The sequence below is a fragment of the Lissotriton vulgaris genome, chromosome 2_1, assembly GCF_964263255.1.
Source record: "Lissotriton vulgaris chromosome 2_1, aLisVul1.2, whole genome shotgun sequence".
Taxonomy (NCBI): Eukaryota; Metazoa; Chordata; class Amphibia; order Caudata; family Salamandridae; genus Lissotriton; species Lissotriton vulgaris.
Window position 1 is genome coordinate 815,873,297 of NC_141687.1, and position 24,148 is coordinate 815,897,444.

The 24,148-nt window shown below is 44.1% G+C and overlaps 1 protein-coding gene across 1 annotated transcript in view; it reads right to left on the reverse strand.

The window, feature by feature from the left end:
* CCDC141 (coiled-coil domain containing 141) overlaps positions 1 to 24,148 on the reverse strand; it is a 658,578-nt gene that overhangs the window by 240,615 nt on the left and 393,815 nt on the right. The window contains exon 8 of the mRNA XM_086956207.1: positions 13,171 to 13,340. Coding sequence (XP_086812333.1) covers positions 13,171 to 13,340 — 170 coding nt within the window. The remainder of the gene's footprint in view (positions 1 to 13,170; positions 13,341 to 24,148) is intronic.

The window sequence follows — 24,148 nt, forward strand, 5'->3', positions numbered from 1 at the left end:
CTACTAATTGGAAGTCTTTTACCGCAAAGGGTAGGTTAGGGACCTCAACTGTTTTAACTGTTACATGCGTGGCCCCTGTGTCTATGAGGAAAGATTTGAGATGTCCGTTGACATTTCCGTACACATATGGTCCACTCAGATCTACTTTCAGACTGCACCAACTACGCACTCCTCCTTCCCGCTCAACATCGTCATTGGTAATGGTTGAAATTTATGGAAGTCTTTAATCAATCAACTTGGATTAGTAAAGCACAGCTAATCACCTGTGAGGGTATCCAGGCGCTAGGTTCTTTCTGGGATGAGTCGAAGAGCCAGGTCTTGAGTTCTTTTCTGATTTCCGGGAGTGAGGATGCTGTTCGGAAGTGGAGTGGGAGGTTGTTCCAGGACTTGTCAGCGAGGTAGGAGAAGGATTGTCATCCACTGTGGCTCCAACAAATGTGGAGAGTGTGTGTGAGGGGAAGGGAGGTGGAGCACAGGTGTCTGGAGGGTCTTTGAAAGTTCAGGCGGTGTTTCATGTATGCTGGTCCTTGGTCTTGGAGGGCCTTGTGGGCGTTGTGTCAGCATCTTCAATTGCCATTGCTTCTGGATGGGGAGCCAGTGAAGGTTCCTGAGGTGGGGGTAATGGTGATGTGGATCTGTCTAGGGAGGTCAAGGATGAGTCTGGTTGCTGAGTTCTGTATCGACTGGAGTCTCTTCAGGAATTGGGTTGTGATCCCAGAATAGAGTGTGTTGCCGTAGTCCAGTCGGCTGGTGACTAGGGCGTGAGTGACGGTTTTCCTGGTGTTGGCAGGGAGCCATCTGAACACCTTGTGAGGAATTTAAAGTGAGTGGAAGCAGGCGGGTGAGACTGCGTTGATCTGGCACTTCATGGTCATTTTGCTGTCCAGGATGATCCCAAGGTTGTGGGTGTTGTCTGTTGAGTGAGTCTGAGTTCAGGGGGCCTTGAACATCATAGGGACTAGACCTCTTTGTGACATCATCAGATTTTGGGCTACCATGTGACTTGTTGGAGATCAAGGATACCTCCTTGCATCTGCATTGGGTTGAAGGAATTTGGCAATAACCCAGTTTTAGGGATTTTTGTGGCAGCCGTAGGAGGTGTAGGTGTTGGGGGAATCTCTCTCGGGCCTGCTAGATTCACCCCTTGAACGTCTATCACAATTTGGTCTGGACTGTAATGGCATTACATCTTCCAATGCCCCACCTTGTTGCAAACATGGCATCGGGTAACTTTCTTTAGGGCACTCATACTGGTCCGTGCCACTTTCCCTCAACCTTGCCCTATTCATGGGACATTCCAACAGTTGTTTAGAGAGACTCCTTGAATTGCCTTTCCAAAACTGGGGTCTAATTTAGGTCCTTGAAACAAAACTTTAATTCCCTCAGCCCCTCCATTCTGTGCCAACTGAGTTTGAGCTGTCATGAACTTCTCCCTTAGCCCTTTTTGTTTCACTTCCATCATGTCACTACAATATTTCACATATTGTAAGTTCTCGTCAACAGGTTTGCTTTGCTAACAAAGGACACCTTGGGTTATTTGATTGTTAATCTCCTGCCTTAGTCTAAATAGAAAGGATACAAGAAACCCTCCAATGTTATCTCCTAGGGGGTCATTCATCCTGCTGTGCTCCCTATACACCTGCATCAATCTATCAAAGTAAGTGCACACCAACTCTTTTGACTCTTGGGAGGTTCTGAAAAACTTGGGCTAAATCATCACCTTTTTGAATCCTTCGTCCTTAGGTGTTTTTTGACCTCATCATATTTGGTTTTAACGATAGGCGAAGGGGCATTCGTCCCTGCCTCCCAGGGCGGTTCCTTTGTTGGCCAATCAATTGCTCTTATGCACTCTGCCCACAAGTTCTTTGGGACCGCCATTCCAAAAAATACATCCAAGTCTTCCCCCAAACTTTTAGAGATGATCACAATCTGTTCCATCTAGGTGTACCACTTTCAAGGATTTTCTCCACGTTTTGGAAAGGTGTTCGTGGAATGAAAGAGGTGTTCTTGCGACCATGAGAACATAGGCTCCTCCCTGCACCTCTCACAAGGGATACTCCTTTGCCACTCTTCCTATAGCTCCTTCCTTGTCTTTCCTTAATCCCTCTCTCTTCTGCTCCACCTTGACCTTCTCTTTCTTGGACCACAATTCCCATTCCCATCCTAGCATTACTTTGCAACTTCTTTCACTGGGTTATATTGATTCCATATTCATCCACTACCTTTTTCATCCATGCATGCACCTCTCTTGTCACTCTTGCTGCTTCCTTGCTTTTGCAAAGCAACTCATTCACTCCATAGTGAGCTAGATATTTCACCCCACATTTCCCTAAATAATTTCCTAAAATTCTGTTTTCAGCTGGATAAAATGAGCAGCTGCTGTGATATATGGGGTTGGTCTAATGGTAAGGAGCTCATCTATGAAGGCATCTTACTCTTACTCTCTGTTTCTGTCTCTCTCTTTGGTTTCTCTGTTTCCTTCTCTTCACTTTGTATCAGGGGATAGGCTCCAACAGCCTCAATGACTTCCTCTCTACTCTTTCTCTACCTCCCCAAGTCCAGCGCGCTTCTCCATGAATAACACCAACTGCAGATGTTCTATTAAAATATCTTTCTTTTCTTTTCACTTGCAATTTGTCCCCTGAGGCTTAAGGCTTCGAACTATGTGGGCCTAGGTTGTGTTTTTAAATCGTACATTCTTCTCCTCAAATTCTCTATTCAAGGGATATGGAAACCCCCAATTAGTTCTCCATCTTTGGACGTAGATCCTTAAACATTCTCATAAGAATGACAGACAAGGTTTGTAATTTCAAAGCTTTATATAAAGAATTAAGAGGCAAATTACGTAGAACAAGCCAAAAGTAAATTTAATAGCAAAGCATACATATCATAGGTACAGAGCACTCCTTACAGTTCTAAGGAATATCCGGCATAGATTTCCCTACTAATGGCAGGGAAATAAGGTCTCTTGAACATAAAAATCTACATTCTTTTTATCGGACATTAGACAAAGACATTCATACATCTTTACACGAGTACATGGTTCTCAGGATATGCACCATTAGGGTGTGAGAAAGAAGACTCATTTTACTACAGAATACACTTTCTATCATGATAGTATTCAATATGGGTTTGCAGACATTCTGACAGTTTATTTGAGCACGTAAATTGATACATTGTATACCGATGGCCTGGAACAGTTGAAATGTCTCTGGGAACACACTTTTTTTTATTAGAATGAGTCTCGCAATTCTCCATTTAGAACAAGAAGAACAGCAATAATCATCACATGGTATATTGTGGCTTCTGCATAAGTTGGAGAACAGCGTAAACACCATCTAGATTCGAGTAAACACAATTTCTGATACGTATAATATGCTTGAAAAAAAACAACTCCTACACCTTTCTGTTACTTATTGCTGTATTTGGGTGTTAAACCGGTACTAACTAGGGGATACCTTTGCCCAGAGTTAGCATGTGTAAAGCTGACAAAATAATGAAGTAATACTATCACAAAAAGAACTTCATTGAGCTGCTTATTTTACCTTATTTTGGTGTTCAATCTAGACTTTCCCGCATAATTTGGGGAAAACAACTACATATTTATAGCACCTTTTGTTCTTTTTAGCCGTATCTTCACCCCACGACCAGAACGCTCAGAATCACAGCTGACACACTGTATACACTTTGACCGGTACATGTAAACAGAGATATTATGGAAACGTGTGCCTCCAGACTATCTTCATTTACATATTATAGGGCATTTGTGCCACCCCCCTGGCAACATAGCAACGGACCCCCGGCGGGGCGCACCCCACAGTGTGATGACCTGTGCAGTGTAGACTGATTCTGCCCTACTTATACATGCATTTAGGAGGTGATATAACATGTAACCGACCGGGCCTCTATTCTGGTGGCCTGTCAGATTCCAACCTGTCATTTGATCTGCTCTCACCCAACAGTAACAGGCAGCCTTTCAGAGATGCCAGCAAGACGTAGGTCTATCTCTGCCCTCTCCAGGTCAAATAACTTCTTTTTCAGAGGCAATAAACCAAATGCTGCCCAACTGATGAAGAAAAGGAGCGCCCTCTACTGGCCGTCCGTCTGTTCTCATCACATATTTGCTTTTTCATTACGGTAAATCGCTGTTATCTTTCTCTTTTATATATGGCACAGTGGCCATCAGTTTCTTCTTACAAACATGTTCCTTTCTTTGAAACATCTGTACCCGTCCGTATCGCGATTCTAGCTCTTTAAAAAGTCCGTTAATTTCCTCTTTTGTGATTATTACTCTTTAGACTCCATGAAATAATTATTTTTACAATGCAATAGCATAACGTCATGTTCTATATATATATGCTTGTTTAAGCCAAAACGTCCTGTTATAGTCTGTTTAATGCCTCTTCTTTATTATTCATATTTTCTTTCCAAGTTATTTCGTATTTCACAGTGAATTGTATGGTAAAATCTCCCTTTGAAACTCACATTCATTCATTTTTGCCAGAGGCCAATTGTTGATAGTTTTACAAGTTTCTTCACTTCTCCTCCCTCTGAGGGGAGCGTGCATGTCCACTTGACACATCAAGTCAGTTTTCTTAACCGAGTCTGCCATTTTGTTTATACCACTTCCTGCTTCAGTCCTTGGTTGTACTGTCTACCAGCAGACTCCATGCCCTTCGTACATAACATTGGCGCTTAGATATAAGCACACCTTGTAGCTCACTCTTCCCCAGATCCACCAGCATTTCTTGAGAGGAACCCAAATGTACTTCAGCTTTCGTCTCTTTCTGTCCATTTCTTTTGTGTTTTGCAACAATTCTTCAATCAATCAATCAATTGCTTGTAAAGGGCTACTACTCACACGTAAGGGTGTCAACGCACTGTGGGAGGGGACTGGGTGTTCCAGGCCTTTGCTGTTAGGTAGGAGAAGAGTCTTCCTCTGGCTGTGGTCTTGCGGATACGTGGAACGGTAGCCAGAAGTATTTGGGTGGAGCAGAGGTCTCTGGTGGGTGCGTGGAATGCAAGGAGGTGGTTGAGGTATGCAGGTCCTGCATTGTGTAGGGCCATGTAGGCGTGTGTGAGGAACTTGAAGGGGATTATTTTGTTGACTGGGAGATGTGGATATCTCTGAGGTGTCTGGTGATGTAGCTCTGGCAGGGGATGTTGAGGATGAGTCTGGCGGAGGCGTTCTGGATGTTCTGCAGTTTCTTGAGGAGTTTCTGGGTGATGCTGGCGTAGTGAGTGTTACCCTAGTCGATTATGCTTCTGACGAGTGCGTAGGTGATCATCTTTCTGGACTCAGTGGGGATCTATTTAAAGATCTTTCAGAGCAGGCAGACTGTGTGGTATCAGGACGGTGAGACGGTGTTGATCTGGTGGTTCATGGTGATGCTAGGGAGGTTTCCCAGTGCTGAGGGCCACCAGGAGTTGTCCCAGGTGGACGGGGTGGAGCCCATGATGAGGTATTCGGTCTTTTCTGAGTTGAGCTTGAGGCAGCTGCTTTTCATCCAGGCGGCGATAGCCTACATCCCGTCGTGAAAGTTGTTCTTGGTGACTTAGCTATGTTTTGGTGGTGCGCAGAGTCCAGTGTACATTACAATAAACAGCAGAAGTAAAGTACACTTTGTAGCACAGGCACAGTACAGAAATAACATTTGCTGAACCTGTAGATCTGAAAACAAACCCAGTAACATCGTACAGGGCACTCCAACCGAGGAAAGACGGGCCAAGGCTGCCTCCTGCCTGCGAGCCAAAGGCGGGTAGCTTGCAGCTTAGCGGACCGGTGTCCAATGAGGGGTCAGCGATCCCCGCTGGTGCGAGGGGTAATAACTACAGATCCATCAACAAGGGTCCCACAGAGCATGAGCCACCCCCAGCGCTCTCAGTTTCAATGGACAAGCGAGGTTTCTGTCGCCGATCCCTGCGTATCCCGCGGGTGCAAAACCTTTTGAACCCCACCTGAACATATAGGTCCATTTAATTTTCTGTCCACTTCTGAGCATGCTGCAGTGTGAGGTGTGCATTTTGTACTACAGAACACGTAGATGTCAGAATGCTTGTATAGTTTCTTTCAAACACCAGATACCTCTGCAGAAATCGAAGGCTCGCTTATGCTATATATGTACGTATTGGTATTTATATAGTACAAAACGAGCAGGGGAGCGCCGCATTTCATGGAGGTGCTCGGAGACGATACTAGATCGTGTGTATTGAGTGGGAATTACAGCTTTCAATTGCACAATGGCATAAGGCCGAGGGGTTTCCTCATCTGTTAGTCCCAGCTGGAGTCACACACTTTAGGTGATCTAAAGCGATTGAAGTATAAATACAAGTGAGACACCCCCCCGTGTTTTCTCGTGCAGGTTTGACTGACTCGAAGAATCATTTCCACTCACGCTTTAATCAGGTAGGGCAGAGTGGGAGACACCGGTCAGCTCTCCCTTTGCCCAGAAAGGCTGCAATTCTATTTTGCGCATAGTTAATATACTAGGTGTCCCCCCAATACATTAAGGGGTAACACGACAATGCGGCCTCACTCTCTCTGCAATGGGCTAAGGCGATCTGATCTCTTAGGCACCTCCTATGATACCAGAGCCCCAATTTTCAAACTTTTATATTCTGGAAACTAGTGTCTTCTCGTTCTCTGGCCTGAATGGCTTGTTCATTATATGCCTGGTGGCCAAAGACCCCATAGCCGAACATACTGATCACAGTGCTGAAAAACGAACACTTCTGTATGCCATTTCCTTGAGTTTAAAACATTCTTTTGTTATTCAAACCATGCAAATGAGATGTACATACCACAGACTCTACTGGGCACAGCATTAATTCCATTTCACTTACACCCTTCCATGGGGGACTCTGTAAGGACTCCACCGTCTGCTTTACCATTCATATCTGACATTCACATGTAATATCACATTTGGCTACCTCATGGAACAAATATTATTCAGTGAGCACAGTTGCCTCATTATGCTTCAATATGAATGTCATATTTATTTCCTATGACTCTGATGGATCTGTGGGTGCATGTACAGACTGCTGTTGTTCCATTCATCCCTGCTCTGATGTCAAGCACACTCGCCCTGCACCAATCTGCCACCCACACCTGGCAGTTCACTGTTTATACTCCAGGCAGACAAGGGAGTAACCCCGTTATCTCAATGCTAACTAATGTTTGGAGTTCAGGCAGGTCACCTGTAATATTTGTCAGAGGCCCTACCTCTCATCTGCAGGGCTCCTAATGAGGTAGGGGGGTACTTAAATGAAATATCTCATGTTTTAATAACCTGGGCGTAGTGGGTTGTTTATGAACATTTCATCTAGTGCCTCCATGCAAGGACAACACCTAGGCACCCAGGAGAGGATGGATAGTGCCTAGAAGAAGCACATGATGCGAGTTTCCCAGAACATATTTTGCGTAACTTCCAAGCAATAAGCGAAAGGGTTAACAATATATGAAGAAGCTATTTGTGCATAATTCCTTAGTGAAGCAAGACTGAGGCGCATGGAGCTTCTTGGCACTATGAACTTTCATAACTTAGATAAGAAGTACCGTGAGCGCGGCAGAAGCTGGAAAGTGTCCTGGTTTCATAAACATAGAAGTCTCATGCTCACTTACACAGATGCTTCATAGTTCATGCCACATGGCTACACGTCTAGGCAGTGATCACACTATTTAGGCATGAGACATGCTTGGCAACCAGTCCCTCCAACCTTCGAAAGGGAGCACCAAGGTATGCACTATGCAATGGGCAAAATAATCTTGCAAAGATATGTGCCATATGGAATAATACAGTGAGGAACAGAAGGTTCTCAAGCTATAGGGTGGCCAGCGTTTTACCTATATGAGACTGTGCAGCTTGCCTTTGGCTGGAGATTATCGGCTCTTCCCTGGTGCGACTTGCCTTGGATCTGGATTGAAGAGCGAATTTCCTTGTACAAACGCAACTCAAAGCAATGCAACAAAGGAACACATTCGATGGGTATTATATCCCTTTGTTGTAGATGTCTCTCTACTCCTCAAGGAATATGTTATTGATTGTCTTTATTTTCACCTTCAATCTTTCTATTATAACATGGGCGCACTACAAAAACCTCTACATCAGGGTTCTGTGTGGTCTCTTGCGTTGAGGAAGAGTTGCATGATTGCACCTTTGTCCTTAGAACTCGGTTCTCGGGCTTGAAGATGCTTACTGTTATTGCTGGGTTGGATTTGTTTCTTAGTAAGAAATGTATCTCGGATAGGAATTTATATCTAAGGTCTTAGGACAAATCATGGGATACCTTGAGAGAGACCCTGATTCTGAATCTAGACTCTTCTGCAGACTCTGACAGACATCTTTCATTTCTGCAATAAGGACTGCTCAGACTAACTAAAACTAGACTAAAAAGATTCCGTAATTTTCCCAGAATCGCCAGACAAATGCAGAGGCCTGGATTAAATCACCTCACCTCAGCCGCGTAGACACCATACCATATCTCCCCACCCAAGCACAGACATACTCGACTATCTATTGCACTTCCCTGTGCCATTAGGTGATTGTGGGTGTAATAGGAACGCCCAGCAGCACGGTGCAACATTAATGCCTGCATGCCTGGTAAGAATGTCTCGTTATATACGCCCAAAAATGACAGAGAGGCACAGATAAGACTTGCCACTGCTATCAAAAAGCAGGACCAGATGTTAGTACCAAAATTGGGACATTGCACAAATCAAGTTGTTTTTTTACAAAAGACATAGGCACCTTAGAAAGTGACGCCAGTACTTCAGAGAAGACACAAGTACCAGGGAGGGTGAAATCCGCTCATGTTTGTGGCATGTACAGAATGTAGACATGGTCCCAGAGCACGTTACTCTGCAGCCGTCAGCCTATTTTGAGACTCGGCTGAAACATGCTCTGCTGACGTCCAAATGCCTTCACCTCTTTGCTTTTAATGATCCTCATCATGACGGCCCAGACTGCAAACTGAAATCTTCGCTCCCTGGCTGTCACTGTCTTCTTAAAATGCAAATGTGGCTTATGTAGGGGAAATGTTTTCCCATGTTTAAAATGATATTTCCCCGGGAAAATATTAATTTCCCCCAATCAGAAAGTTTCGTTCATTCCATCGGGTAAAAGTTCTATCAAGCAGGCACTTAGGTATCCTACTGTAATGCTTACTGTCGCCCACAGCTTACACTAGCAAGCCTTAGCACATCCAACGGGTCTCAGCTCTAAATGTCAGGGATATTGCCTTTGCCAATTTTCTTTTCATTGCCATGTGCAAAGGAACATATGCATCATGACACATGCTCATGCATGGCGTGTAATCTTGTGAAGGGTTTTCTAATAAAGAAAACCCATTCCAAGGTGTGAAATATGGACCATGACACATGCATTGTGACACAGAGTGGCCATTTTTGATTTGCCGTTTTAACATGCCAGCCAGCCACGGCAGAACAGTAAATTAAAATAAATAAATAAAGCGAAACATAAGTACGCATCAGTATTAAAAAGTACCACTTTGCAGCTGCTTGATTGTCATGAATAAAATAAACTAAAAAACATGTGCAAAAAAGGGAGTGGAGGATGGGGAAGGAAAAAGAAAGTGCAGAGAAACAAGTAGGGAAGAGAGTAAACATATGCACTCTGATAGAGTGTTGGCCAGAAAAGAAAAAAAACAGTACCCTCAGATCAGGATTGGAAGGATGCATCTCATCCAATCAGAACACTTTGAGACCAAAATGTTCCTCCATGGGATATACACAAGAATATGGGAGCAAGCCACATAATTTAGAGCCTATAACTGTGATAGGCAACAAAGCCTGCCAATCATGAGCAAAATGGTCACATAAAGATCTATCTTAGTATATGTTATGTATTGGAAACAATAGGTTTGCCAAAGCAGTCTCTGTAGCCGAGAGTTAAAAAACCTTCAGCTGTCTGTATCTGAGACCTAAAGTGAGATGGAATTGGACATTCCTTACTGCAAGGAATTGCTTCTGCAAGAACTGTTGAACTCCTAAAACTTTGTGACATCGGAGTTCCAGTTTTGGGACATGCGGAGTCTGTTAAACCTGCCCTGCAGAACACAGCGAACGCTTAGTTACCAGTCAGTTGTCTCACGAGAACTATTGAGCAAATCTACACATGCTTTTTAGCAATACCAAAGCTTGCTTTGTGCAAAATGTAGGCTTTAGGATTTCAACCCGTTGACCAAGGCGCAAATTCCTCTACGGTGCAGGCATTCTAATAAGTGGGCGGGGTTCAGACAGCCCCCGGCCATCCTCCGTACACGCCCACCATCACCTGGGAGAGCGGGGGCCGTCCGCAGCACCGAAGGGGTTAATACCCCAATTAGAACTGTACAAAATTGACATTGCAAGTTCTAATTGTCTTAGTTACTTGCAGCTGGCCTTGCACAACACAATGAAAATAAAGATGCATCACCCTTTCCCTGTTATTGAAAGCAAATATATCAGTGGTTCGAGACAGTTTCAAAGCACTGAGACAGACCCTCCAGTATTTCGCGGTTTGTCGCGAAATCGGCACTTTTGTAAAAATGCAGCGATTTTTATAAAAGTGCCCTTGAAATCGGCACTTTTGTAAAAATGCCGCAATTTTTACAAAAGTGCCTGCAAAATCAACCTCCCATTAAACTCTTCTCCCCTTTTCTTCTTTTCTAAATCATAATTATTATGATTTCGAAAAGAAGAATCACGGTTTGAAAATGCCAGGGTGTTTTTGGCTGCTAAAACAGGTTCCATTGATTTAGGGCTGAAAAGGAATGATTACGGGTAAAAAAAGTGCCGCAATAATGCCGCTAAATTTAAATTTTTGTGCTGCTAAATGTACATTTTTGTGCCGCTAAATTTGCACTTTTCTGCCGCTATATCCTGCTGAGAGCTTAAAGACTGCAGCCAGCAGTAGGTAACCATCTGCACAGTGAAAGGATTCAATGAGGCAGCCTGCGATGTGTGAATGACAGTTTAACAGTAGTGCAGCTTTTCACCTATAAGCCAATGCTATCAGGTATCCTAGTTTAATTTGTTCAATTGAAGTAAACCAAGAATATAGCAACCACAATGCATCAGTACAAAGAGGAATCACAGGACACAAAAAGTGTGATCTAGTAATTTGAATTTTAGTCCAATAAGTTACGGTCAGGCAATGTCCTCAAGGATGCCACTTTTTTGGATGACTTCGCACCGTGACTAGGAGCTTATCACACTTCCTACAACTTATGGACCTTCTGCATCCTGTCCTTTGGAAACTATGCCCCCGTCTTCTCCCCTTTCCTATGACCTATAAGATTTAATTGTACATTGGCTCATTAAATCAGGACATTGAATTCACACCTACAGACCTCACGGACTGGCCCAGAGTCCTTCAAATTTGGAAGTGTTAAACTAAAAATCTTTTTGTGAACCAACTGCTTAGTTTTTGGGCTCCCAGCTGACCTAGCAGACAGTGTCTTACTTGGAGAAGTAATCAGGGACTCGTCATCCATTGACATACGATAATTTTAAAATCATTTTGACACTTACTATGATAAAAGCCTTGAAGAAGACAAGTGACGAAACGTGTTGGCTGTACCTTCTGATGTCACTTTGTCACATGAAGACCTTTAACAATAAACAGAACCAGGATTGAACACTTCCTGACCTTAACTTATTGGAATAAAATTCTAATGACCTGCTAACAATTTTTTGAGTGCTTTGATATCTCTTTGTACACATGTTATAAGCACTAGCCTTTTGGTTCCATCACTCTCTCTTGACACCATTGGTAGTACGGTGTCTGAAATCAACTAGCACCATGTTGCGTACCTGTCACTGATTGCATCTCTCAATTACCCACGTATATACTTGTTGTATAGTAGGATGTGCGATCTTTTTAACAACTTCCACTGCTTTATATACATAAACACAATGCATTCGGCTGGCACATGAACACTCAGGAATGGCTATAGTATCCGCGATGACTAGAATCAAGGTGGCCACCCTGCTTAATATACATGTATCGATATACGATTTATGTCATGTTCTTTAGTATGTGTACAGGCTGGAAGCAAAAGTATCACATCAGGCACAAGGAGTTGAGTGACATATCACCTAATTTAATTGTATCTGTGAGCATGTACCCTGTAGTTTTCCTCTGGAAAGTGTTTGGAATGCAGAAGCTCTGAGAAAGTAAGCAACGATTTCTCGTTTTCACGATTGTAATAAATGTGTGACAATTGAGGTATTGGTGTAATTGTTTTCAAAAACATATTGTTGTGGTATTGTTTACAAAGCACTACATGCCCGAACTGTGAACAGAGTTACTAGCTTTATTGCACCTTATCGACCAAATGGAACTCACAGGTCAGCGGTCACCTCATCCTTCAGATAGAAAAGATATGGTGGCCGCTCCTTTCTTTACCAGGGATCCTCTCTCTAGAAAGTACAACCCATCTTCCTGAGACTTGAAAAAGGACTACCTCAAATTCAGAAAATCCTTGTAGGGTGCACCTTTTCACCGTGGCACTGAGATAATCTTGTTATCCCAGGGGCAGCACTTCAGAGCGTTATCCTAGCTCTACCGGTCAGATGCGTCTGGCTGGCCCACCCTGAACGACAGGGCTTTGGACTTCTGCATGCTTAATGCTTTGACATAAGTGTGAAATCTTCAGTGATACAGCGACACCACGAGTTAATAGGTGGCCTGGGTGGGACTCATTCCTGCCGCTTGCACATTTGTCCCCACACCAGTGCTCCGAGGCAAAGAATTGGGGGGTTAGTGACACTTAACAAAAACCCTAAACTATTTACTTTCACTCACATGGCAGTAATGTTATTATGCTTAAAAGGTATGATACTGTACCAGCAAAACATTGCTTAAATACCTGTTTTAAAAAAAGTTTGTTTCTACTTTTCAAACAACATAGAAACTGGTGAGACCAAATTCTAAAATGAACAGGGCATATTATAAGTACTTGAAGTCATATATATTCGACTTCACCTTTCTATATACTTTCATTTTCGGAGGTACTCCTTCAATCTATGTCAGGTAAATATTTAGCTGACTATTTAAAGAAATGACATTGTAAGTTCTGAAAGGTGTAGCCTTCATTTACTAAAGCGTAAGTGAACAATCACACTGCACGAGAGTGCAAGATGGTGAAACAGCATGCACTGCCACTCACCTGGGGGCACCCTTGGCGACCAGGGCCTCCCCCCTCTGCAGGGCGCCTGTGGTGCAGTCCTTGATCTCATTCTGCAGCTCCTCGTGCCTCGAAGCCAGGACAGGCAGGCTCAGGCCCTCTGCGTTGAGGAGTTTGAGGTAAGCTTCGATGCCTCCCAGTTTATCAAAGGCCTGCGAAGGAAGAGCGCAAGCATCGCTATCACAGTAAACGTCACTAGCCAGCAACATGACATACTATTTCATAAATCAAAGTGTACCACCCACAGGTCATTTTTTGGACTCAATATTGAATCTCTGCTGCTTTCATTCACCTCTTGGTGAGTGCGGTGTAATTGTTCTGTCTAAATAACACTCCACTTAAAATAAATACATTCCTATTTGTAAAGCGGGAAACGAATCACCCTTTAAGGTTTCAAGGCACTGGGGGCCGTCAGGGAGATCCCCCGAGCTATTGCCCAGAGTCACATGATGATGAGCTGAAGCCTGTGATCGAACCGTGACCCCCGTGCTCCAGGGTCAGCCGCTCTGGACTCTGCGCCACACCGCTCCCCTTCCTTTCCCTTCATATTTCGAGACTTCTGATTTAATTTTGCTCATTGACCTTCCTCCAGGGATCACAGGTCACCATTTCTAGTTTCATAAAAATTATGTGCCCCAATCACAAACATATTGATAACTCTTGCAGCGCCCCTGGCTTACTCCTGAATCAAAGAGTAAACCAGGAGTACTCCCAGATCAATCCTGGAATTTAGTGCTACAAGAGTAATTCACATCAATATGCTTGTGATTCGCGCCCTATATTTGCAGGTGTTTACACTTCTCTTTAAAGCAGCGCCTATTCGTACATTTGAGACCATCATAGCTCTAAAAATAAACAATCCACAGAATTCCGGTTGTGTCACGTGCATGTGATTAATAAACATAGATACAAATGCACCTTTTTCACCAACATCATTAACTATTTGTCCCTAGAGTAAATGTTACAGAATTGAATTTTGCCAAGCAAGAGTTCTTGGCAAATGCTGACTCAGTGTCCGATCAGGGGCGCTTCTATGGGAACTGCTGGTTTTCTGAAACCTACAGAGCTCCCTGTCCACGCGAAGGCGTGAATTATGAATTATGTATTAGTGATAATAGTGTTGACAAGTGCTACTGAACTCAGTGTCCGGTCGCTATATTGCCAGAACCCCCGTGTGACTGTCTGTTGCTTGACCCTAAATTTACAGTTCTTTCGGACCAGTCACATATACGAATAGTCCTTGACACTGAACTTTCTCTGTGGCTAATCTCTTAAAGAATATTCAATCTTTATTCAGTCTTTAAAAGGGTCAGGAAAACTAGTATTAGCCTAAACTTCCACTGTCACTTGGAACTGCAATCTCCATTTGTGTTATTATTGTCTGTACTTCCATGTCTTTAATCAGTATGGGCAAGGGTTGGGCATTGCCTTGAATCTTGCACCACGGTACAGCAGTTTACTCTCTTTAAGTATGGAAGTTCTGCGCTCCATACACTGGGGTCTAAGAAAAGCAGTGGCACATACAATTCTATTTACCTTGTGTAATTGTTCAAATTCCTGGGCCCTTATTTATGAGGCCTTGCGTCAGTTTTGCGCCGCCGTTGCATCACTTTTTGTGACGCACCAGCGGCGTAAAATATGCGCCTTGTTGCGCCATATTTAAAAAGTGACGCATCTAGGTAGATGCGTCACTTTTTAAACCCCTGCGCCACATTATACCTGCGTCAGGTATAATGTATGCAGAGGGGGCGTTCCCCCGCAAAAAGCCTCGTAATAGTGACGCAGTGAAATCTATGAGATTTCACTGCGTCACTTTTAGGATGCTGTTGCGTCAAAATCTTGCGCCTGCCTCACAGCAGGCGTAAGACTGACGCAAGCCCTTTCACATGGGGCTTTCCCCATGTGAAAGGACGCATTGCTGGAGTTGCGTCACTTTTGTGACACACTCCAGCAATGCGTCACTTTTGCGCTTACAGATACGTCAGAAATACTGACGTATCTGTAAGTCCTTGCGACATGATGTGTCATACATTAAATATGACGCATCATTGGTGTCTCAAGGAGTGCGCAGTGAAAAGTGACGCATCGCTGTTTTCACGCAGCGATGCGTCACTTTTCATAAATGAGGCCCCTGGATTTTCCAGTGGATAGTTTGTTATCTGTTCTGCTGATCTCAGACACACTGAGTTTAGATTGTCTGTAAACTGAACAGCTTTGGTGCCATTCAGAATGAGAGTTTTTAGAAAGAGATCTGTACAAAGTTGGACAACTTCGCTTCTGTTTCTGTACTTTTTTGAGCGATTAAAATTGTTTCTTGAAAATTAAACAAAAAGTGTGACCAAAATAGCACCACTTTATGCAATCGCACCTAGAGCTTAATTCACTCCACAAAGACCATAACCGCATAAACATTTAGGGCCTGATCACGTGCTTAGCAGATGGGACACTCCATCACAAACGTAACCTTTATCCCATCCATGATATTACAAGTTCCAATGGATATAATGAAATTATAATTTGGTGGATGGGATATATGTCATGTTTGTGACGGAGTAACCCCGTCTGCCAAACTCGTAATCATGCCCTTAGATTGAGCATTCTCAGACAAGTCCAGCCCTACTACCTAAAGATCGGCAGTGCCGATAAGCATCCGGAGGGCGAAAGGGGCAGCAGAGTGATAAAAGATTAGTGACACAAAGAGCTAGAATTCTCTGACATCCCCACTCCCAGAGAAGTAACCCCTCAAGCTCCATGATCAATGGACATTAGGACTACTGGACCCAGAGGGACCGTGAGAGCCGCCACCCCATTCCCAACATCTGCCCAGCATCAAACATCATCAAGGACCAGCCTGTCAAGAAAGACTTTCCAGATTCCACGTAGGTGAACACATATATTTTCCGCTCCAGGTCTACTCTAATGTCTCATCTGGCATGCCAGAGATGGAGTAATGCCCCTCGGTGCTAAGGCCTGATCGATGTCTATCAGAGCCTATTCCCGACCAGTGTATTCAGGTTCATGGCCACAAAAACAGCAGCCTATTCTCTTCCCATTTCACACAGCTTCTTTGCACAGTCGCCCACAACACCTGATCCCTTCATTCCAATGAGCCAAACACAGGCATCACCATGACTCTAGACCCTTCCGTGGGGCTCCTTAGTTTATAAGGGAGCAGAAAGGCTTTAACTTCTGTGGCTGTTCCAACCTCTAGTAGCAGCCTCAGAATGTCTGTCATCACTTCTCCCAACCTCTTCCTTGTAAATGTAAATGTAAATGTGAAACAGCTTTTGTAAAGCGCATTCTATCGCTCCAAGGAGCATCTTGGCGCTGTAGTCCGTAGCCTAGATGGTGGGCCGGAAAAACTACTCACATCATATTACCTGAGTGTCATTTAGAGCCTAGACTAGCAGTTTGCTAGTCTAGGCTCTAAATCCAGGTCTTCAGGGCTTTCCTGAATTCGCTCTCAGTGGGAATTTGCCGCAGGCTTTGTGGGAGTTTATTCCAGGCCTTGGTACCTAGAACGGCCAGGGACTTTCCTCCTTTAGTGGCCAATCTGAATCTGGGGACTGTCAGGAGACACATATCTGATGACCTCAGGTTCCGAGCTGGTATGTACGGCTTGAACCGTGAGAGCAGATATTTAGGCCCTTTTTTGTGTACGCTCTAAAGGTGATTACCACTATCTTAAAAAGCACTCGCTTATGTATGGGGAGCCAGTGTAGCTGTTTTAGGGCAGCAGAGGCAGAAGACCTCCTAGGAAGATTTAACACCAGGCGTGCAGCAGCATTTTGGACAACCTGCAGCCTATGCAGGGTAGCTCTATTCACTCCTGCATATATGCTATTGCAGTAGTCCAAGCATGATGAAATTAATGCCACTGCAACTGTCTTCCTTGCTTCCAAAGGGAGAAAGTTAAAGAACTTTCGAAGTCCACGAATGATGTTGAAGCAAGATCCTGCCACAGCAACCACTTGCTGTTTAAAAGAGAGTTTTTCATCGAATCTGACTCCCAGATTACGTGCAGAGAATACTGTTTTGGGCGGAATTTCCTCATTTGGGGGCCACCACATCTGAGGGGAAAACAGATTTTGGGAACCCACAGGGAGAATTTCAGTCTTGCCCGTGTTGCATTTTAGATGGTTAGCCTTCATCCAATTGAAGGTTGCAGTAAGACAATTTCCAAGATTTTCCTCTGCTCTTTTGGACTTGCTGCCTAATACTAGGATGAGCTGAGTATCATCCGCGTATGATACTGTATTGATGTTAAATGATGTTATTAGCTCGACTAAAGGTGTCATATATAGATTAAACAGCACCGGATTTAGCCTTGATCCCTGGGGCACACCTGTGGGATTTGATTTTTTGGCTGATAGATACTGTCCGAGAACAGTAATCTGTTTCCTATCCACAAGGAGATTTTCCAGCCATGCCAAGGCAGTGCCCCCTACACCCACCGTAGCTAAACGGTTGATCAGCATCTCATGCGAGACCGTGTCGAAGGCCGCTGACAGATCCAGGAGAACTAGGACAGCCCTGTCTCCCTGATCTATGGCGGCCCTCAGTGTCTCTGTTGTATAAAGGAGAGCTGATTCCGTGGAGTGGGAGGCTCTAAAACCCGATTGGTTATGATGTAAAAGGTCCTCATCTTCCAGAAATTTGGTCAGTTGTTTATTTACAACTGCCTCTGTGAGCTTAAAGAGGAACGGTAGTAATGAGATTGGCCGTAAGTTTGATAGAATGGAGGGATCAGCCAGCGCTTTCTTCTGCAGAGGATTAACCGCCGCTAACCTCCATTCCTGAGGGACTGTAGCTGATGCAAGGGAGGAATTTATTATGTCATTAATAATCGGGTTCACTAAATCAATCAAAGAGTGTAATACCTTGGGGGGGCACAGATCAAAAGGAGATCCGGATCTTCCGGTCAAGATTGCCTGTCGGCTGTCTTCCAAACTAATTGGAAGAAACTCATTCAACTCAGCCCTTCTGATATCTGGATCTAATGTTCCCTTTTCATATCCCTTCAATGGTGTAGGGAAAGCTTTTGTGAGCTCCTGGACCTTTGCCTCAAAATAGTTTGCAATTTAGTCACATAGGGTCTGAGAGGGGGGGATGTCTTGCTTTGTAATCTTTGGATTTAGGAAGTCATCCACTATTTTAAAGATCTCCTTCTGCTTATTTTGTGCCGACGAAATTGCCTCAAAGTAAAATACTTTTTTGGCATCTTTAATCTGCGCATGGTATTGATTTCTTGCTTCTTTATAGACTCGTCGTTCTTCTATTGTGTATGAGCGCCTCCACTTCCTCTCCAATAGTCTAACCTCCGCACGCTTCTCTCTAAGAGATTGTGAGAACCAGAGTGCTATTTTTTTCTCATTCTTAGACATGCTCTTTAATCCCTTAGTACTAATTAATTCTAGACTTGTCGTGATCCAATTATTAAAGATCTCATTATCTACCTCTGTGTCTCCCGTCAGGGTAGGTTTTCCCTCTTACACAAGATCCTGAAAGTCCGGGTCCTGACTAATTTTATTCCAATTGTATTTGTTTTGGGAAGGTATTATCTGCTGCCTTTTGTTCGCTGGTTCATTTGCTATGGTTAGTTCCAAAGGAATTAAGCATATGATCGGTCCATATCTGAGGGCATGGTTTATTTGCCTTAACCTCATGGGCGCTATTGTAACTACGGCCGTATGCTGAGATTTTAAAAAACCCATGTTACATGACGAGCTGGGCTCGTCATCAGTATGCGAGGAGGCTACACCATGACGAGCCCAGCTCGTCATGAGCTTGGAAGGGGTTAAGGGTCATTAGATTCGTACAAACACAGTCTAGAGTATGGCCAGCTTCATGAGTAGGGTCTCTGTTTAATAACGATAGCCCCCACATATTAAGAAGTTCTAGAAAATCCCTGGTATTAGGGTCAGTATTCGTGTCCAAATGGAAATTTATATCTCCCAAAATAGTACAGTTAGCGTATTTAGGGATGATGTTACTGAGTGCTTCAGTAAAACTCTCCAGAAACTCCTTATGAGAACCGGGAGGGCGATATATCAGAGCTCCAGAAAAGATATTTGATTCATGTGAATGAAGGCAGAAGCCTAGACACTCTGCTCCTTTTACGTCAGGGAGGTCAAAGGTGGTACATTTTATGGAATCTCGGTGCACAATAGCAATTCCTCCTCCTTGTTTGATTTTCCTATCAGAGCGTTGGATATGATACCCCTGTGGCTCCTTAGCAGCTCAAAAGGGGGAATCAGCAGGAATGCTAAGAAAATTGATTCTCCTAACTTTATCCAGTCTTTCCATCCTGTCTTCTAGAATGATTATGGCAGCTATGGCTCTTTGTTTAAATGTTTTAAGGTCGCTCACATCTTCTGCCACCTCTACCTTTTGTCCCTCCATGTGCCTGTGTTGTCTACTCCACCTCTTAACCCTGCCTCAGAGGGCCTCCATATTGGTCTCCATGTTATGATAGCAGATTCAAACGCATCTGTTTGCCCAGGGTACAAGTCCTAAAAAAAGAAGTGGGGGGATGCTGACGTCACGACAGGAAGTTACATCACGAAAGGTGGCTTGCACTCAGTTGCAGTTTATAGTTATCGAGCTCCCGGTAAAATAAGTGGGGGGATGCCGTCCACCCGTGTGGTACCCCGACTCGAGCCCTGGTTGTGTCACATATCAACAAGGAGAGTATTGATAGACTGGAAAAGCATTTTCTCGCCATGCTACAACTATAAGCCATCAGGTGTGAGGAGGGGTCCCACTGAATGGTCTTCTGCTTAGTCCTGTATGGCATAAAAAAGTACTATTTACCATCCTCCTCTTCCAAATGATGGTCTGCCCCAGTTTTGAATGCTTGAGAACAGCAGGCCCCTCTCAATGCTTGGGTTTCCCACCAGACTAGAAGGATGAGGCCTCTGAGGATCCTTCATGCATGCCTCCGCTGGACCACACTCTAGGCCAAATCTCTTGATGAGGTTTCTTCAGCAGCTCATTTCCCACTGTTGAAAAGCGGGAAGCGCCCGTCAACTGAAGTCATCACTTGCACGCCTATGGATCATTTACCTTGCCTTGCTCCTCCCCCCGGACCATCAGTCGAGCAGTGGAGTGATACACCATAGTACTGCAAGCATTTCACACCCTAGCACTTAATAGATGTCAGTTCTGCCCGAGCCACCCTGATTTACTGCTCACCTCTTGAGGATGGCTGGGCAGGGGTCGCCTCCACCCAGGGTCTAACTAGGAAAAAATTAGGCGCAGGCACCAAAATAAAAGTGTCCCCTATAAGTGAACCAGAGAGCAAAAACAGTGGACACTGTTTGCAAACTGGAGCAGTTTTGAACTTGCAAAGACACTGTATAGGTGTTCTCCAAGGTATAGAAGAGTTTGAGTTTGCTGCAGTCAATGTTCATTTTAATATCAGGGAAATAATAAAAACCGGCCCAGCAGATTATAAAACAGGCCGACAAACAGCCAAAAAAAGAGCCCTCACACTGACCTGTCAGACCAGCCCACCGGGCACTACCTAGTTGCTCTGTAGAGCAGTCCGACCCTGCCTCCAGCACTTCAGCGGGCCTGTGTAGTAACGTGCTAGCAGCTAGGCCATAGGAGATGCGAGGGCCGCATATGCAATGTCTGCCAAATTACATGCCTCACCCCTGCATTTCAGAGGGCCCTCCATGCCACCCTCATGATCATAGCTGCACAGATCAAAGTTTCAGATAGCTATATGTGACATTTTCATGATTTCAGTGTACTTATGAGTGAAATTTCAAGGACCATGGGTGACACTATCTCGCGAGCAAAAAAAAGCAATGAGTAAGAGGGAAACATAAAAATATCAGAATTTACACGCATTAGAGCAACGAGAATTTCCCTTAAAACTGCTGCAAAGCATTGCCAGTAATTGAAGGGCACTAATCTAGTGCCCTTGTAACCTGATCGTACTGTTAAGCTGGGCGATATCGCCCCCCTGATAGAGAGATCGTTGTTTTATTCATGCATGGTGCCACCCATGGTGCTATATTCAGGCAAATGGCATGCAGCGCTAGTCAACTAGCACTGCATCGACCCCCTCCCTCACCCCGACTCTGTTACACTACACAGTATTGTGCACTAACACATCACTGCTGAAGCAGAGAGAGACTGCATGACTGCACAGTTCCTAGAGTACAGGGGCACGGAAGGTAGCTCAGAATTAAGCCAATTTTATTAAAGCCAAGTACAACTAGATACCAGGCAGGGACGGGACGTTAGAAAGCCGTCTGTGCTGAAATAATTATAAAAGCTTGCAGCGGGTAAAAACCAAGGGATTTAAAGTGCTTGTGATGCAACTTCTGCTCATGTTCGTTTCAGCAGCGCTCAGTGTGACAGTCTAGCCATTGCTGGGCGATAACCCAAGTGGCCCTGAGTGATTGTGGAGCGACCAGATGCAGGGCCCAGGGAGCAAATAGACTGCAGAGAGGGGCTCTCCCTAAACAAGTTCCTTCTGGCACCCCCTCAGGTACCTTTAAGATTGCCACCTGTTGGGACCTGGTAATGGCCCCCAGGGCCCCAAAACCGGCCCCCACCTGTGCGGCACAACGGGGGATTGCTCGGTGCCCGCTGAGGCCAGTCTGGGCCTGCCTGCAACTCCTACAAAGAGAGGCTTGTAAATAGGGCTCCCAGTTTGATGGTATTTATATTTTGGCCATTTCCGTCTGTATTTATCCATATTTATTTTTTTACCATTGTACCTGTATTTATCTATATTTATTTCGTGTTTTGCATGTAAATGAAGTTATAAAACGGTACATTTCCATATCTATTTAACTGATAGACGCGCACTCATACTTTGATGTCTGTTGTGTTTTAGCTATTTAAGCTGCCAAATATTACATGACAATACATGCACTGGTAAATACTAGCATTATGCCATAAGTGTATATTGACATATGCCGTTATTTAGAGAAATTTCATCCAGTTTTTTAATTTCCCATGCTGTCCATCTACTCAGCTGCTGGCCTATAATTCATGAAAGACAGGATGGAAAGTAACTTAAAAAGAGGCACTTTTTTGTATTTATCCACTTTTAAAACTAAATGCAGACAGAAAACACATTGTTTTCTGTCTGTATTAATCTGTAAAAAATCCGTAAAAACGGAAAACAGGGAGCCTTACTTGTAAATAATCGGACTCGCGTGGACATCCATGTCTAGGATTGTTTCGTCAAGGCGACGTGGGGGATAATTTTGAACAACGTCTTGCTGGAGTTGACACTTTAAACTTTAAGAAACCCTTTCTTTCCTGTCCCAGCGATGTGAACCCTGCCCGTCCCCGGAGTGAATAATCACTACGTGCGGGCCGGGCAATGATTCTAAAGGTACTCAGTGGCTGTGCAGTCAGTTAGTGGTGTGCTCTCCTGCTCTGGGCTCTATCGCGCCTGCCGCGGTCCTGGGAGTTTAGGGTCCAGTCATTGCAGGATCACAATGTTGATTTATTTGCCATTTGCAGCACAAGTCTGCCGCCTGACCCCACTGCGCCACAGGTGCCAACAGGATGTGACGTTCCACGGCTATTGAAAGCCGGCTGCTGACAGTCTCGGCAATCCTTTGGGTGCCAAATATTACATTGTAGCACTAGTGAGAGAGCGCAATTTGAATAAAAATCATGTCTGCATCATATTCACAAGCCTGTAGCGTAAAGTTAGCCTATGTAACTTGAGAAGAGAGAATATGTATCTGTATTTACTCTAGAGTGTTATTAGAATTAGAAAGGCTCGTATACATGGTGGGCTAATGTAGAAATGTGTGAAATGCTTAGGAACATTTGAACGTGCTAAACGGAATCTATGTATGCAGTTACTAAATGAAGAAAGAGATGAAATGTAAATTGAAGAAACGTGCAGACCACATAGCACTGTGTAAGAATGAAGGGGTACCATTGTATCTTTCATGTAACATGGATTCGATATTATTACTGATTTGCTTATTTTATATATGTATGTGTTCAAATCTATATCATATAGAAGAGTTTTGTATAAGTATAGAGTGGTGTGTTCATATGTTATTTTAAGCTAAAGAAGTAAGAGTTCACAAAGTGTAGTCCACTGCATATAATTTAGTGGGCTTGGAGAGATAGGGAATAGCTTTGATCTGCACGTGCGAGCCAGGAGTCAAAAGTCTCGTTAAATTAAATTGCCAATGCTGGTCGAAGTTTTATGGCCTAGTGAGATAAGGGATGCTTGGAATTTGGGGCCCTGTTTCGAAGTGTCTGTTTCCAGGTGCGAGGGGGGTACCAATCACAACGTAATGAATAGAGCTTTGTTTGAGGAGATAGGCTCTGGTCTGGAGGAGTCGACCGGAATGTCATGGGGGTACCAGCACGATGGAGACGGCGCCTGGGAAGCAAGGTCAACTTAACAGACGATTCGAAGAAACGAAACTGTGGAAAAAACCAGAAGCAGGACCACGTGAAATGTGTACGTGGTTGGCGTCTCAAAGGGGCGTTTCACCCATACTGTGATTTTGTATTAGGGACAGCACCCCGGGGAGAAGGAGAGCAGATGACCTGAGGACTCTTAGAGAGCGGATGGGTAGGCAGAGAGGGTACTGCTACGCGACATAGGTTTCCATCAGAGACTAAGAGAGTTTGAGCTTCTTCGGAAGTCAAACGGCTGACACCTTTTTAGGTAAAGATTTGCTAAGTAGGGATGTCATCTAGCATAGTGTAGGGACAGTTTAACCAGTTTCATTTTTTTCTGTAAATGACGCTTCAGATCCACTTAGTGTCAATGATATTCAACCTGTTGATTTTTGAATTAGTTTTGATAGTTTTCTTCTGTAGATTGAGATTTCTGAGGGAATTCATGTTCCTCCTTGTACCTGTATACCTGCTGAACCTTATCTTGAGGTGCTTGTACTTGCAACTGATTTTGGTTTTATAATAAACCTTTAAACTTTTACCGTCGTAAGTGGTTCTT